This window comes from Hirundo rustica, chromosome 12, assembly GCF_015227805.2.
Source record: "Hirundo rustica isolate bHirRus1 chromosome 12, bHirRus1.pri.v3, whole genome shotgun sequence".
NCBI lineage: Eukaryota > Metazoa > Chordata > Aves > Passeriformes > Hirundinidae > Hirundo > Hirundo rustica.
The window spans coordinates 2,850,939-2,865,666 of record NC_053461.1 but is presented as its reverse complement, the minus strand read 5'-3'; the positions used below and the strand labels follow the sequence as shown (position 1 = coordinate 2,865,666).

Genomic DNA, 14,728 nt, shown 5'->3' with positions numbered 1-14,728 from the left:
TAGTATGAGAATATAGGTAGCCAGGATCCCATATTCTTTGTCCAAAGTATGTGCTGTATCTGGGATGAAGGACCTACTCCAGTTTTTGGGGTTTTTTTTCCTAAATCTGTCACCTCATATTTACTCCTACTTGTGGACAGCAATGACATTTTCTGCTACTGAGTTTTCACTCAGCAGTTTTTCCATGGAAGAGGCTTATGAGTGCTTGGATGAATGTGGTTTTCAGAGGAATGCAGATGAAAACCAAAGCCAAGGTGAGGGTCAGTGTGCCTTGGTGACACATGCTCAGGCAGTTCTAAGTCATGGCACCTGTTGAAAAGCAAAACCTAGCATAGCACAGTACCAGAAGTGACACACAGCAGGATCTCATCCACTTAAATTAGCTTTGCATAAAATCTAGGAAACACGTGAGGAAACCCATTGCCTCGATATTAACGGAAAACAACTCCTGGTTCAGAGATTTTGCAGTTGGTCCTTTTTTATATGACAAGATAGGCTTTACATTTGGAGAAACGGTAAGAGCCTAGGTTCTCTTCTCTTCAAGGATTCAAAAATATCAGGATGTGAGCACTTCTCCTTGTCTTTTAAACTCTGTTTCTCAGTGTAACAGTCTCTTCACAGTAAGAAATTTAGAACTAAAGAGAGATTTCTGTGCCTGAGAGCTTTTTCATGTATAAAATCATTATTTTTTTCTAACCCCCTTACATTTTAGAAAATCTTACAATATCTCTGCCTCTGTATTTGGTCTAAGATTGAGATTTTGGACTAAAATATTGCACACCCAAAGACAGCCTTTCTAAATGTTTTTAAAATTAAAAATGCCTTGCAGAATGAGCCAAGTTTGACTTTCCTCATTGGGTGTTTTGACAGAAGGAGGGTAAGGGTGACCATACCACCAAGGTGACCAAAGTGGATCTGTCTAGCAGCCCTGGACAGCATCTTTGAGATGTGGTGGAGGAGGCAGACATGTGCCAATAGTGGTAGATTGGAGAAAGGATAATTTCTTTGTTTGGATCAGATCAGACGCATCTTGAGAAGCATGTTTGATTTTGACTTAAAAAAAAAAAAAAAGAACAAAGTAAAACAATTTATCTTGGCAGTAGGAGGGAAAGTAGGCTTATATAAGTTGATTTAAAGTAATGGGAGGTTTTTCCTTTGTTGTCATTTCTAGTTTACAGAATATATAATCTTGTTTTACTTGTTCAGTTTTATAATGGAGAAACACTTCCTAGAGGATAAACCTTCATCCCATTAACACAACAATTGTGCAGTGTGTTTAAGTGTATTCTACAGCTTTGCAAGACTTAGTTATCTGCTGAATTTTTTGTACTTATTAAAAGTCATTGAGCAGAGAGTCCAAACTTAACTACTGGATAAAAATTCCAGATTTTCCAATTTTAAATACTCTTAATTAACTTAAGTGCATTTTTGTTTCCATCACTAGTGAATGTCTGAGGAAAAGCCATATGTATACAATATATATGAAAGTATATAGGTTTATATCCATATGTGTGTATATATACCTCTCTTATGTGGTGGAGAGTGGTGCAGCCTGTTCTCACACCAAAGGATGCTGACATGTGTGTGTGATTCACTGAAATATTGCAGGAAATTATGGACACAAGATAGTTTTGTGACTGCAGTTCTGCAGCTAAGTTGCAGAAGCCCCGCGTCAGAATTTTAATTTAGGCTGTAGTACAAGGTTAATGTCCCTATTTTCCCGTCCATGCAGAGACAGTCAGATTACAGTTGTGCACCGCCTTCTGTTTGTACAGCACACAGACCACTTCTGAGCGCCAGGAATGTATTGTAACCACTATTTTAGTCCTTGCCTGTTTTTTGCCCCGGTGTTTGTTCCCTGTGAGATTCCATTGTATAGCCCAAGGCACAGCTTCTCGCTTGAAGCTCTGTGACTATTGAAGCATTTCAGGGCTGGCTCAGCAGTCTGGTCTCTTCAGCACAGCTGAAGTGGCACTGTCACACACAGAGTTACATTTCATGGTCCTGAGATTCATGTGCTCAGCTATTGTGCTCCGCGTGGGGAGATGGAAGCTTGTGCCTCAGGATTCTGCAGAACTGACATCTGTATCTTTTAGCTTGGGCTTTGGCCATTTACTCCTAGTAAGACCCTGGGGTAAACATCACATGAACTCTTAAATGTGCTGCACACAGAGCAGCCCCACGCTGGTACAAATGAACAGACTTGCTCTGAACAGACTCCGCTTTGGAAATTTTTCTTCCCAGGTTGATTTAGAGTGATGTCTGCTCAAGTTAGTTTGAACATGGGAACGTCCACTCCTGCCGTGGAATTTTGTGAAAAGAATTGTTTACTGTCGCTGAAGGACCCAAGGTGAAGTGTTGATTGGTGTGTGGAAAAGGGAGATGTAGTGGGTAATGCACAAAAGGACCATATTAACCTGTGAAGTCTACAATAATAACTATATTTCATCCATGGCTTTCTTGGTACCTTCCTGCTTTCCCTCGTTGTTCCAGCTAAATAGAAATACCAGTGTCTGGGCATGTGCAGAGGGTTATTCACGTGTATTTTCTCCTTTTAGAAATCTGATATGGATAACTGCCTCACCTAAAAGGCATTAGGCTCTGCTTCAGGGAGGATGTGTGCTCTCTGCAGGGAGAGGAAAAAGTGTTAGAATCAATTAGCGAATCTAATAATGATACGTCAAAATAAAGCATAAAATTTCCCCAAAAGTGTTGGGTCTGGAAAGTTACACTCCAGCTTTCGTTATACTGAAGAATGTTCATTATACTAATGAACAATGTTTCATTTTTTTCCTTACGTGAATACGTTTTAAACTCAGGAAGTTAGGTGAACTTTTAGCCCAGTGCTTACAGTGATTTCTTTTTAATGTTGACATGATTTATACTGAATACATTTCTCGTCATTTACATGCAGCTATTTCTGACATTTCACCACTTCTACCACTATAAAAGAGTGAATTTTCACATCCTTTCTTATATCTAGCAAGTTATATTTTGTAGTACTGCCATGTGATTTAGAATTATATTTTGAAAATATAATGTGAAAAAAGACAGTCATGTTTTTGAGAATTTCGTAATTAAATCTTTATGCCCTACTATAATGTATTTGAGAGGGGAGAAACTGAATAATATGGCTTAAATATGATCATAATTGACGTCCAAAAACCTCTCTTTGATAAGAGTCCCCTCTTTCCCACTCCTGACATTAGACTGTGCATTCTGATAGTGGCACTTTTGGCACTGGGGAGGATTTTTCTTATCAGATTGGCTGTCTTTGGTGAATTCCTCTCAGCAGCCCAGTGCTTGGTTAGTTTATCAAATCTCTGCTATCATAAACTGCCAGGTGCCACAGTAAATTACTTCTGCGTTTTTACATTGCCAGGCCTGGTTCTCTGTGAGGTTAGGAAATACACGGATGTTACAGGAAAGATCTTTTTTTAAAGGCAACTGGAGAACAGTTTGTGCGTGGTCAGGTGAAAAATTTTCTCCAAATCCTTTTTTCAATTGAGCTTAAAAGAAGAAACAAACAAACAAACCCAAAAAAATCACAAAGCGCCCCCCCCCAAAAAAAAAATTCTGCTGCATTTCAGATTGTCAGGTGTCTATCCAGATGTGTTTAGATAATGAAGTAGAAGCCTTAGTGCAAGATATTGCTTTGTCTTTAGTGCAAGTGTAGACAGAATCAAGACAGAAAATAAAATTTGATGATCAATTATACAGTCTGAAGTTCATCTGCTGCTTTGAAAACTAAAAGCAATAATGTAATTTTTAATGAAGAGAAGTCTGTCTTAACTGTCTTCCGTCTGTTCTTCTCATCCTGATACTGTGATAGAGCTGCTGTTGTGGAGTTTTTGAAGTACAGGAAGCAATTTTATCAGTGCTTTCCATAACTGCAGAGTTTTTCAGTGATGGATGCTGAAGTCCATGAATATTTTCAAGCATTTCTGTCAACAGTAGATATGGTTTATGTCAACTCAACTAACAAACATAAGGCACACAATATGTTGCTCAGATTCTCAAACTGTGTAAATCAAGCTGTAAAATCCATGTTTTTAGAACTGTTTCATGACTGTAAAATACACTTTAAACTTCAATAAGTAAAATGATAACGAAGTCTTCATTAATAATAGCCTAAATTCATTTTTCCTTAAATTAATACCATACTAATACTAATTCCATGTCAATGGATTTGGAATACGTTCAAATATTAACACCTATTTTGACTCCGTAACACGATCACTGCATAAATATGTATTTATTAAAAAAAGTGATTAAAAAGTATCTCACAGCTCCTAACTTATATTTGTACTTCAGCTTTTTTGAGAACAAGATGACTATAAATATTTTCTAATGGATTTAAATTCGATTCTTATCATTGCTCACATTTTCACAGTTCAACTCCTTTCACAATTCAATTTTTATATATATATATTTTTTTACATAGTTGCAATATGGTCTTGCAGAAAGAGGCTTTATCTCTTTGTCTTACAGCTTTGCTCATGACATGATTCTTTGCAGCACGTTTGCACTGTCTTTTGTGCCTCCCTTGTCTCTGTCCTGTATAATTTCTCTGGCTGTTGAAAGTATAGATTTTATCATGTGACTAAAACCTTTGTTTAAAAGCTTTCTGCTAGGATTATCATTATTACTCCTGTGGAAAGTTGGCAATCAATTATTCGTGAGCTCTTTTATTGTTCTGTGGATTGTGGGGCAGTTTGGGTTGGAGGAGACCTTTGCAGGTCATCTGCTCGAATTCCCCTGCAAAGAGCAGGGACATCTTCACCTCGATCATGGTGCTCAGAGCCTGACCTGGAGTGTTTCCAGGGGGGAATCAACTCTAAGTGACCTGTTCCAGCGCCTCACCAACTTCATCATAAAAAATTTCTTCCTTATATCTAGTCTGAACCAACCATCTTTTAATTTGAAAGCTTTTATCTCCCATTCTATTGCAAGTTATTTTCTTCCAGTTGTTTCCATCCTTTGCCTCTTCCTACCTTTATAATCACCAATACTTTTAAAATTATTTACCGACAATGTGAAGAGAATGCAACTGAGAATAATTCTGACCTCACACAGAAGACATCAGGTGTAGCCTGTGTTTCTCTGCTTACCATATTTACTTGAAGGCTGAAAACATTGCAAAAGGAGATCTTGGACTTAGGTTTTACAAATATTCTTTAAGTTTTGCCTGGACAGTTTGGAGACTGGTAAAGAATATTACCTGTGTCGAATGGCATTTCCATTGCATGATGCTCACTGCATGTTAAAAGATAAGTTTATGCACTACAAATCAATAAATGCAGACTCTAATCAAAAGTTTTGCTTGCATAGGAAAAAAATCTGCTGCATGAAATAGAGCCTTCTCTAAAAGATATTGAAATGTGATGAACCACAACCATTTTTTGATTAAGTGAGGTTTTTTCAATTTGATACTTAAAAAGAGCTATGAATATCATTCAGTCATACTTTCCTATCAATGCCTTGCAACTGGCTGCCAAAATTGAGATTACCTATTTTCTAAAATATTAGAACCAAAAAAAAAAAAATCATTTCTCAAGTGATGTAGAAAGATTATAATCTGCAGCTAGCCCATATGCAAAACCATTTTCCTGTAAGGTGTGAAATTAGGAAATAAAATCTTGTCTGTCACTGTGGTATATGATTTTATGGACTTTGCTTCTGAACGTTCGACATCCTGGAGTTGTTGTTTAAATACTCATGGTCACATACTGTCCTGGACAGCTATATTTATATTTTGAAATCCTTCCCCTGGATTGTTTGTCTTCACATTTTAAGGTCTCTAGGACATTTCTGTTTGTGATGTCTTCCTAACACAGGATATTGTTTAATTTAAAAGGAGTTTTCTTAGTCCAACAGATTTAATCAAGGTTGCAGAAAATGTCCTATCTTCCCATATTTCTTTGTTTTAACCCTTGTTGCCTGTTTGACAGAGATGCACAGACTTCTCTGCTTCTTCCATCTGGTTTTTCTTAAATTCTGCCTCAAATCTGATTCCCAGAATTTATTCAGTCTGCTGCTTTGTTCTTGAAAAGGGCTTTAGCTTCACAGATTTTTTTTTTTTTCTCTCAAGCCTGTCTTTAGCAGCAAGCCTTTTGGAAATGTTGGCATGGCCATGCAAGATGTGTACTACGCTTTATCCTTGCTGTGTTCTAGTCTGTCTCTGGCTGTGGATCTAATCTGGGTGCTTCTAATGCATCCTCATCACCATGGCAACCAGATGTCAGAGCCAGGTTACATGGAAACGTGAAGTATTTCCTCTAGAAAGCCCTATTCTCTCCCACTCTGATCCAGTGAGTGTTGCTTAGTTACTCAGAGTTGGGCTTTGCCTTTTGGCAAATGTGAGCCAGTGAATGTTTATTACTGAGCACCATCTCAGGTACAGTGTTAAGAGGTTTTTTGACCTCTGTCAATCATGATGCCACCCCTACTTCCTTGTTGCTTTTAAGGACAAGAAAGTGACAATAATCCTGGGTCTCTGAAAACCTTTAGGAGTGAATATACATTAATTAAATGCTTGTCTGGCGAAGTAAAAGCTGTAACTTTACTATGTAGTGAAGAAGATTGACATTTGACAAAGAATAATAATACTTTATTTAAATATACATATTCACTTTGTCTACTGTTTTAGGATGCTGCAATAATTTGTTTCTCCATGCTGCTACGTTACACGGAGCATTTTTTCTTTCTAGGGTATGTGTTGTGTGAGGAGGAAGGCGGCTTGCTCTCCTGGTTAAGCATTAGCATGCTTGGCTAGAATATAAACTGTTTCAAAATATTGTTTGGCTAAAAACGTACAAAGACATTTTTACACTATACTTTGTTTATTTAGGTGTCCTGCAGCTTTTATTTGGCACATTCCTGAAGGAGTAAATAGTGTTTAGGAATACATAACGGATTTTGTAATGTACTCATCCCAAGATACATTTGTACATCTGTTCAGTGTTTTTAATGCTATCTGCAGAGGCTTTAGAACCAGCTGAACATTCTCATATCTTGTAGGAGTAAAACTTCCATTTTACTTAAATCGTGCAGTCTTTTGTGCAAGGAGGTGCTACTCAAGGATTATAAAAGCAAAAGAGGGGTAAAGAGCTGTTGTTTTGAGAGGGTAAGAGATGGTGACTTGCCTGGTTGTAGATAAGTGTGCTGTTACATTCAATACTTGCATATTCGTACTCTGCTGATGCTCCCAGGAAGAGAGCAGCAGAGGTTTAATTTATTACAGCCCAGTACAACTGTGATGCATTTTACCTGCTAAAACATTGCTCTCTAGAGGTTTTCATGCCTCCATTTGCTGTATTCAAGAAACATGATGTGTTGATAAACACAGCATGACTCTGGAACCTCCTTTAAAGCATTATTTGTTAGCTCCAACTGCACAGTGCTGTGCCGTTATCGTGCTTCTGCGACTCTGTGTCTCTGAATATCTGTGCAAAAGGAATGGGACATTTTTTGTGAAGTGCTAGCTAACACGTTTGCGTGGTCTTTTGTTTCAAACGGCTTTCGTAAGGCAGGTGGAAGGCTCTGTCCCTGAGAAATGTCTGTAAGGATGACTTTTATTTCCAAGGCTGTGCCTTGCCTTTGTCATACATCACTTTGTCAATAGCTCTGATAAAATTGTCCCTTTTGGTATGTTGTGCGTTAAATATTTTACAGCACGGTTGGCTGGATTTAGCAGCAGTCATATTTGCCTTCTTTCCCCCTGATTTGCAGTGTGTTCCACTGGCTTCCTCTGTTGCTCGTTGTGACACTTTTGCTGGTCTGCCACTTGCCAGAGGTTTGAATTTCCTGGCTGCTGATAGTTACTCTTGCATCAGACTGTGCAGAAATTTTTTTCCTGCCATGTGTTAGAAATGGCTTCTTTTTTTTTTTTTTTCAGGATTCATGACTAATTTTGCTTCTGTGATGAAAATGCAATATAAGGCCTCTGTTCAATTTGCTTGATTCCTGCATTCTCTTAATTCTGTTTTCCCTTTTCCACTTGGAAAACCATTTCTTATCGGTGATTTTCCATGTTGTTCACCCTTTCTCTTTACATTGTGGCATCTTAGTGTTCTGTGGTAAGACATTTTCTTATTAACCTTTCATTTTTCACAGTCCCCATTTTGTATCATGCAGAAGCTTGGAAGTGAGTATGTTTCACTGAAAATACAGAAATATCCTATCTGCAGTAACATTAATTAATCTGTCAGGATTACTGGGTTTTGACTTTAGCTCTCAGCTCAAAGCAACTGCTGGGTGGGCAATCCCCTCTGTTAGAGACAGATGTAAATGCCCCATGTACCTGGCTCCTGGGACAACAGCTCTGTTACAGCAGCATCTTTCTACTTTGTCCTGGGATGCCCTTGACTTCTCTTCTGAGTTTCTCCTTTAATTTAAAAGAGACAATAATATTCTGTTGTCATAGATGGTGCCTATATGCTGTTTCCAGAGCTTTGCTCTAACCTGCCCACTGGTGAGCCCCCACACTGATTGCTTTTAGCTGTCACATCTAAGAAGTTAAGCCAAGTCCAGCCAGGCCAGTACCAAATGGGTCAAGTGGGCTCAAATCTCCACTGATTTGCTGCAGGATATTTTCTACACTCACGAGAAGGCAAGCCCTTAGGAGACAGAAATTAATCTCTATCCCAAAATGCTGTTAGTGAGGAGTTTGCCACTGGCTTTCAAATGAGCTAAAGTTGAATCTCAGTCCATCTTGGTAATTAAAAAAAAAAAAAAAAAAGTATTACATCCCCCCCCCCACCAAAAAAAGAACACTATCCCCCCACACCATAAAACAATACAAAGCATCACCCAAATGCACTCATGGAACTCAGCATAAAAATAAACACATCTGGCCATACTCCAGTTCTTCTGCTGCCACTTCAAAGGAGAAGGGTGAAGTTATTAGGGAAATGTTGGAAGATGAAGGCTCTAAATGCCTACTGCCATTGCTAAATGCCTTTATACAGTCACGTACTTGAAGTCTTTACCATCCATATTCTTTCAAGGGGGGAATGTGATTTCTGACATCGGTGAACAGTTTCCAGCACATGAAGCAAAATGGACAAACACTTTCTTTTATGTCTGCAGATGGCCAGATGCTTTGATCTGTGAGCTGATGCATCCACATTACCCTGGAGTCAGAGAGAGGGGAAGAGAGAGAAAAAAAGTGAAGGCAGTTGCCAAAACTGGCATCCAGCCCCAGCCCTTGAATATGCTGGACCACCCTGAAAAGCATTCATCTTAGTGTTGAGTAGCGTAATTATTAGATTGTTGGTATATATCCCAGCAAAGTATATGATTTTGTTATTCTTTAAAATATGACCAGACTAAATATGTTGTCAATGTCGTAAAAACTGAGCTAATACTGTTGCTATCTCTGAGCCAGAAAGCGTGCTGGGTTTTGCATTCCTTTCCCAGTGCTTGGGGCCATGGGCTGTGCTTTCATTGCTTCGTGGTATGACAGAACTGCTCTGCAGTTTGGGGCTGCCATCGAGGCTGTCAGGTATTACAGGAGGGGAGATCATTTTCAGTGCCAGCATCTTTGACAGCTTCGCAGGAGAAAGTATGGATTATGTCACAAAAGGAATAGAAAAGGAGGAAAAGAAAAAAGGGATCATTCCTAACTTCTCTCTGCTTGATAATAAAGCAGAGCATGGCAAGAAAGAGAAGTATTCCACACTTTCTTCATAGTTACTGAGTTCCTCAGTGCTTTCCCTTGTTTTCTGTAAAACATGCTGCAATAATTGAAATGCAAACTGGGTTGTGTGGGTATTAGCTTTGTTCTATTGACTTACCATACTCTAGATACTTTTATGGATTCTGTGAACATAAAAAAAAAAAAAAAGCCATTGCCTTTGGCTGTTGCACATCTTTTAGTCTGTGCACCTTCCTTGCCTTTGTTGAGGCTTCAGTCCTTTCCAGGCCAGCAGGATTTGTGACAGCCGCTTAATTGCTACATGATTTTGTACTGTTCTTTGGCAATCTCATTTCAGTTTTGTGTCACCGTACCTATTTTCCTGAAGGTTGGTTTTACGTTAAATGTCAGTAAAAACAGGGAACGGCTACACAAACAAAGGTTGAGCAAAATCCCATATAATTGCAAACCAGCTCATATAAAAGACAAGGGAAAGGCAATATTTTAATTATATTTTATCTGCCAGGAAGAAAAAGCAGAAATTATATTTCAAGAACTGTGGTGGAAGCTATTTACATTTATTATCTTTGAGCCCCATAACATCACATTAATGATTTTGCATTTATATTAAACTTTACCTTTTATTTGTTTTTGTTTTTTTTTTTTTTTTTCCCTCACCAAATTTCTGAATATTCACACAGATTAATTTACCACTATTGACATTTAACTATCTGGGGGATGCAGATGACATTCGCCAGTAATTGAAAAACTCAAGAATACCGTTTCTAAATGAAATACTGGGGGAATTTAAATCGTTTAGTGTAATTACTAAAATCAGAAATTGCTCAGAACAGGTTTAACAGACAGGTTATTAAATGATGGGAGTGTAAAATTCTAATGAGAACACATGGGCAGAAATGCAATTGCGTTTGGGATGGCGCATGTGGCCAGAGATGCATCCACACAGCAGCGTTACACAGCTCAGAACAAAGATCCCCGGTGTGAAATCCTTCTGCCTGAAGGCACAGCAGCCAGGGGAGACTCACAATTTCCAGCTCTGCTCTTCTGCACTGCGGCTACGTTTGCCCCTACACCACTTTTCCTCTCATTGCAAGGATTTGAACTGATTGTAGCCCTATTTGCTTCTTTTATTTAAGTGGTTGATGCCTAAAATGTAACTTGATCTATTGTAAAAAGAGCAGCCAGCATAGCAGACGTGCAGGGCGTGGGAAGGCAGGGAATCACCACCAGCTTTGATTTTGAAGGAACACCGTGAATACAGGTCACGTTTTAGTTGTGCCCTCTTATGTAAAATGCCTGCTTTATGCTCCTTCCAGCTAAAAAAGAATAAATCTATTAGTTTCAGAGTCACTGGATTAATGTTTAGAGCGATCAGCAGTTGGATGATTAGTGTTGTCAGCCTAATGCAGAGTATAGACTCCACCAGTCTTGTTCAGGGAAAAGTTGCTGATTTTATTTCCGTGGAGTTCTCTGACCTGTAATATGGATGTTAAGTGGCTCTTCACAGATGGTCTATAAAAGAAATCAAAAATAGCCATGGATGTTTCGATATGATTTTAAAAAGTTATTTATATTTGTATTTTTTATATACAAATATACATTTTCATATGCTACTAGAAGGACTTCAATTAGGAACTTAAGAGGTAAATGACTCAAGTTGTGCCATGACCTTATAGAATTGAAGTGCATACAGAATTCAAAGAAAATTGTCATTGGGTTGGGAGGCAGAGGGTTCTGCCCACGAGAGCATTAGAGCTCAGATTCATTAGGAAAAGACATTAAAAATTAGGCCCTGAGGAGTCCAGGAGAGAAGGCATCCAATGATTGATAAAACTGTGAAATCCCAAGATACAATGGGCAGTCTTGGAATGACATCCAAACACAAGTTGCTGAGAAGTACTGCAGGTTATTTTAAATATAAATTAATACAGAATTTTTTTGTTTGATTTGTTTGGCTTTTCACTACTCCTGGTGACTGAAGGGCACATAAAGAGCCTGTAGCCCTCTAGAGGCTTGAGAAATGGTGCCCTCTCTTTTCCTGTGAACAGACTTTGCTAGCAACTCCAGGAAATGCAAAAGAGCAAAACCCAAACCCAACCCTCTGAACTTGGTTGCTCTTTTCAAAGATGGATTCAACTAATTGCCTTATCTCAGGATTGTGATGCTGAGTCAACATGATTTTAATGATTTGGATTAGAAATTAAGTATAGGAGCAGAATCAGAGTGTCAGTGTTTGAACTGGTACTGGGAAGTTCCTGTGGGCTGCAGAATAGAATTCTTATTGTAGTGCTTCACATCTCAGGTGATATCTAAAGGCTGAACAGTGGGCTGATATTTTGGGATGCTGACGTAGGGGCGTATTTTTACAGACCAATTACAGATCTCAGTCTTGAGAGCTGATTTGTGATTTTTTGGTCACAGCTCATTATTGGGGTTACTACAGATGGGAAAACATCTGGAGGATGGGTTTTGCCAGCTAGGCAGGACTGAAGCCCTGCCCTTGGACCAGTGACATCAGTTTGTTTGATATGTGTCTGGTGTGGCAGATTTCAAGTGATTATTTCATCCTCTAGAGGAACAAGTAACTACACTCCAGGTGTTTTAAAAACAACATCTGTTTTGTTGACCTTGCTTTTTCATCATTTCATCTATATACAAACATAAATATTTAGGTGAAAGCAACATGCAAAGTTTTGGAGCTGAGACATTTCCATTTTTCTGCTGTTTTTCTTGATGAATGCAGGGGAAGATAACAATTTGCCTTTTTTTCCACCCCATTAAAATCACATTTGTAGCAGTCTTCTGAAATCAGTACAGCGACGATATTTAGCAAGCTAATGGCTGCTTTATTTCAAATGCTTGAGCAAATGTTACTGTGTATTCATGTATGCACACTTTTGCAAATTAAATAATACATCTGTGATTTCAGTTCTGTTTTTTCCTTTCTATTCTGACTTCACATAAGATTGAACTGGAAATATTTTGTATCTTAATTGTTTCTCACCTTGCAAAATTCACAATTTGAAATCCAGTAACTAAGACGTGTTCACTGATGTCTCATTTCCCACTATTGAACCAAATCTGCAGCTTAAAAACGTACTTGGGCAGCCTGGGGTTTTAGGAATTGATAGATGGGGATGTATCCAACAGAACAGTTTCAGCATTAAGGATTTGCTCTGTAGTTCTCTTTCTATGGAAATAGAAACTAATTGGTAATTGTTGTGGAATGCGGGTTCAATGTTTTCCAAATAACAACTAGTGGAATTTGTCATGAGATGTGTTTTTATGCATCTCACAATTCGAGTGTGAAACAAAACGTATTTCACTTTCTGTTCCAACATGGAAACTTTCAAGCGTTACCAGACTTAATGTTCAAAAAAATAAAGTGTTACTGTGAGATATTCCATGCATTTAGGGAAGGTACATTGCGTAAATAATCTGAATTAGATTGATTTATTTATGTTCTCCAGAACAAGTGATGTGGTGGCTCAAGATACGCTCTAAAGAACAATTTTAACTTACCTAAAAAGTAGTACCAGGTTCCTTTGCTCTATTTAAGCCATATTTCTATTCTTTAAGGGCATTACTTGCTTTTATTTATTTATTTGACAAAGGAAAACATTTTGCAACAGTTTTCAGTCAATAGATTTTTGGGTATTGAATAAGCTGAAAATGGTAGAGTTCATGGGATTCTACCTAGATAAAATCACTTTTCATAGTGTGTGTATTTTTTTTTTTTTTTTTTTTTCCCAGATCCAGCCATTGTAAATGGAGTTTATTGGTCAGAATCTTTAAATAAGGTGTTCGTTGATAACTTTGATCGTGACCCTTCTCTCATCTGGCAGTACTTTGGAAGTGCAAAAGGATTTTTCAGGCAATATCCAGGTAGGAAGAAGAGAAGTTCTTAAAATACAGTAAAGAATGCTATGGCTGCATTGTGTATTGCCACAAGTCCTGACTGCCACAGATACTTGCAGGTTTGATTTTACTTCGTCTAGTTCTCAGAGAAATTTTCAATCAATATTTTCAAAATTTTTTGGTTTTTCAACCAATTTTTATTTGGGAGTGAAACCATTACGATAACTCTTGTACTCATAAAAATTTCTGTTCAGATAACATGTACACAGGTGTGAAAAATAACTTGAAAACAGGCTGTGAGGAAAGAGGGCAAAAGGATTAGAGCCTTCTTATAGAACTAAAATTAAATTGCGTGCTCTGACAATGCACACAGTAAGACTTCATCGTTATTTGTTGTTCTACTTTTAAACTTCCACTTAACCTGGCAGATTCACGTTTTGAGATTTAAAGAACTTGTTTGAAAGTTTATTTTCACACTAGTTGTAATAAAATGCAATCACATCACTTGTATTACTTCTGTAGAAATAGGTTAAAACCTATACTGTTGCTTATTAAGTTTTATGTTTAATCCTATACAAATGTTACCAGATTATAATAAACTATGAAGTTAAATAAACTGATTCTCAGCTTCTATAACTTTGAATCAAGCTCGTAGGGGTATTGTTCCTTTGGCTGATGAGGGTTAGCAACCCATGTTTCTATAGGTTTTGAGTTTAAGCAAGTTCTCTATAAGCCTGTGTGTCTGAAAGTGGCTGAGAGTAATGGCTACTACATCTGTGTTAGTTCTAGATTATATTTCAGTTCCCAAGCTCCATAATATTTCAAATATTAGTTCTTCTTTTCAAGGCTATTACTTGTTTTGTGCCAGAAAATGAGTGCAAAAAACAGGAAGAATTCCCTATGTATATTTTTTTTTTCCCTTGGAGATATTTTTATTATATTTCTTCTGATTTACGACCAGGAGATATTGCCTCTTCATAGTGATGTGAGTGCAAATTCAGAGTATGACCTGTGAGTGAAGCAGGCAGTGTAATGGGAGCTGCTGGAGTCAGCCATGGGTAGGAAGTGCTCGAGGTCTGGGAAGGACTCGGCAAGATGTGATAAATCTTGCCAGCACCAAAGACCAAGAATGGCAAGAACTTTTTGAGTATAGTGCGATGAACATAGTAGGCCTGAAGAGGTGTCACCTTAGAGTGGACTAAAAAGGAGTGA

General features: G+C 38.0%; 1 protein-coding gene across 2 annotated transcripts in view; it reads left to right on the top strand.

The window, feature by feature from the left end:
* The window catches only part of CACNA2D3 (calcium voltage-gated channel auxiliary subunit alpha2delta 3), a 396,842-nt gene that overhangs the window by 164,282 nt on the left and 217,832 nt on the right, over positions 1–14,728 (top strand). For both annotated transcript variants that reach the window (XM_058422243.1, XM_058422242.1), the window contains exon 6: positions 13,412–13,543. In XM_058422243.1, the coding sequence (XP_058278226.1) occupies positions 13,412–13,543 (132 nt within the window). The remainder of the gene's footprint in view (positions 1–13,411; positions 13,544–14,728) is intronic.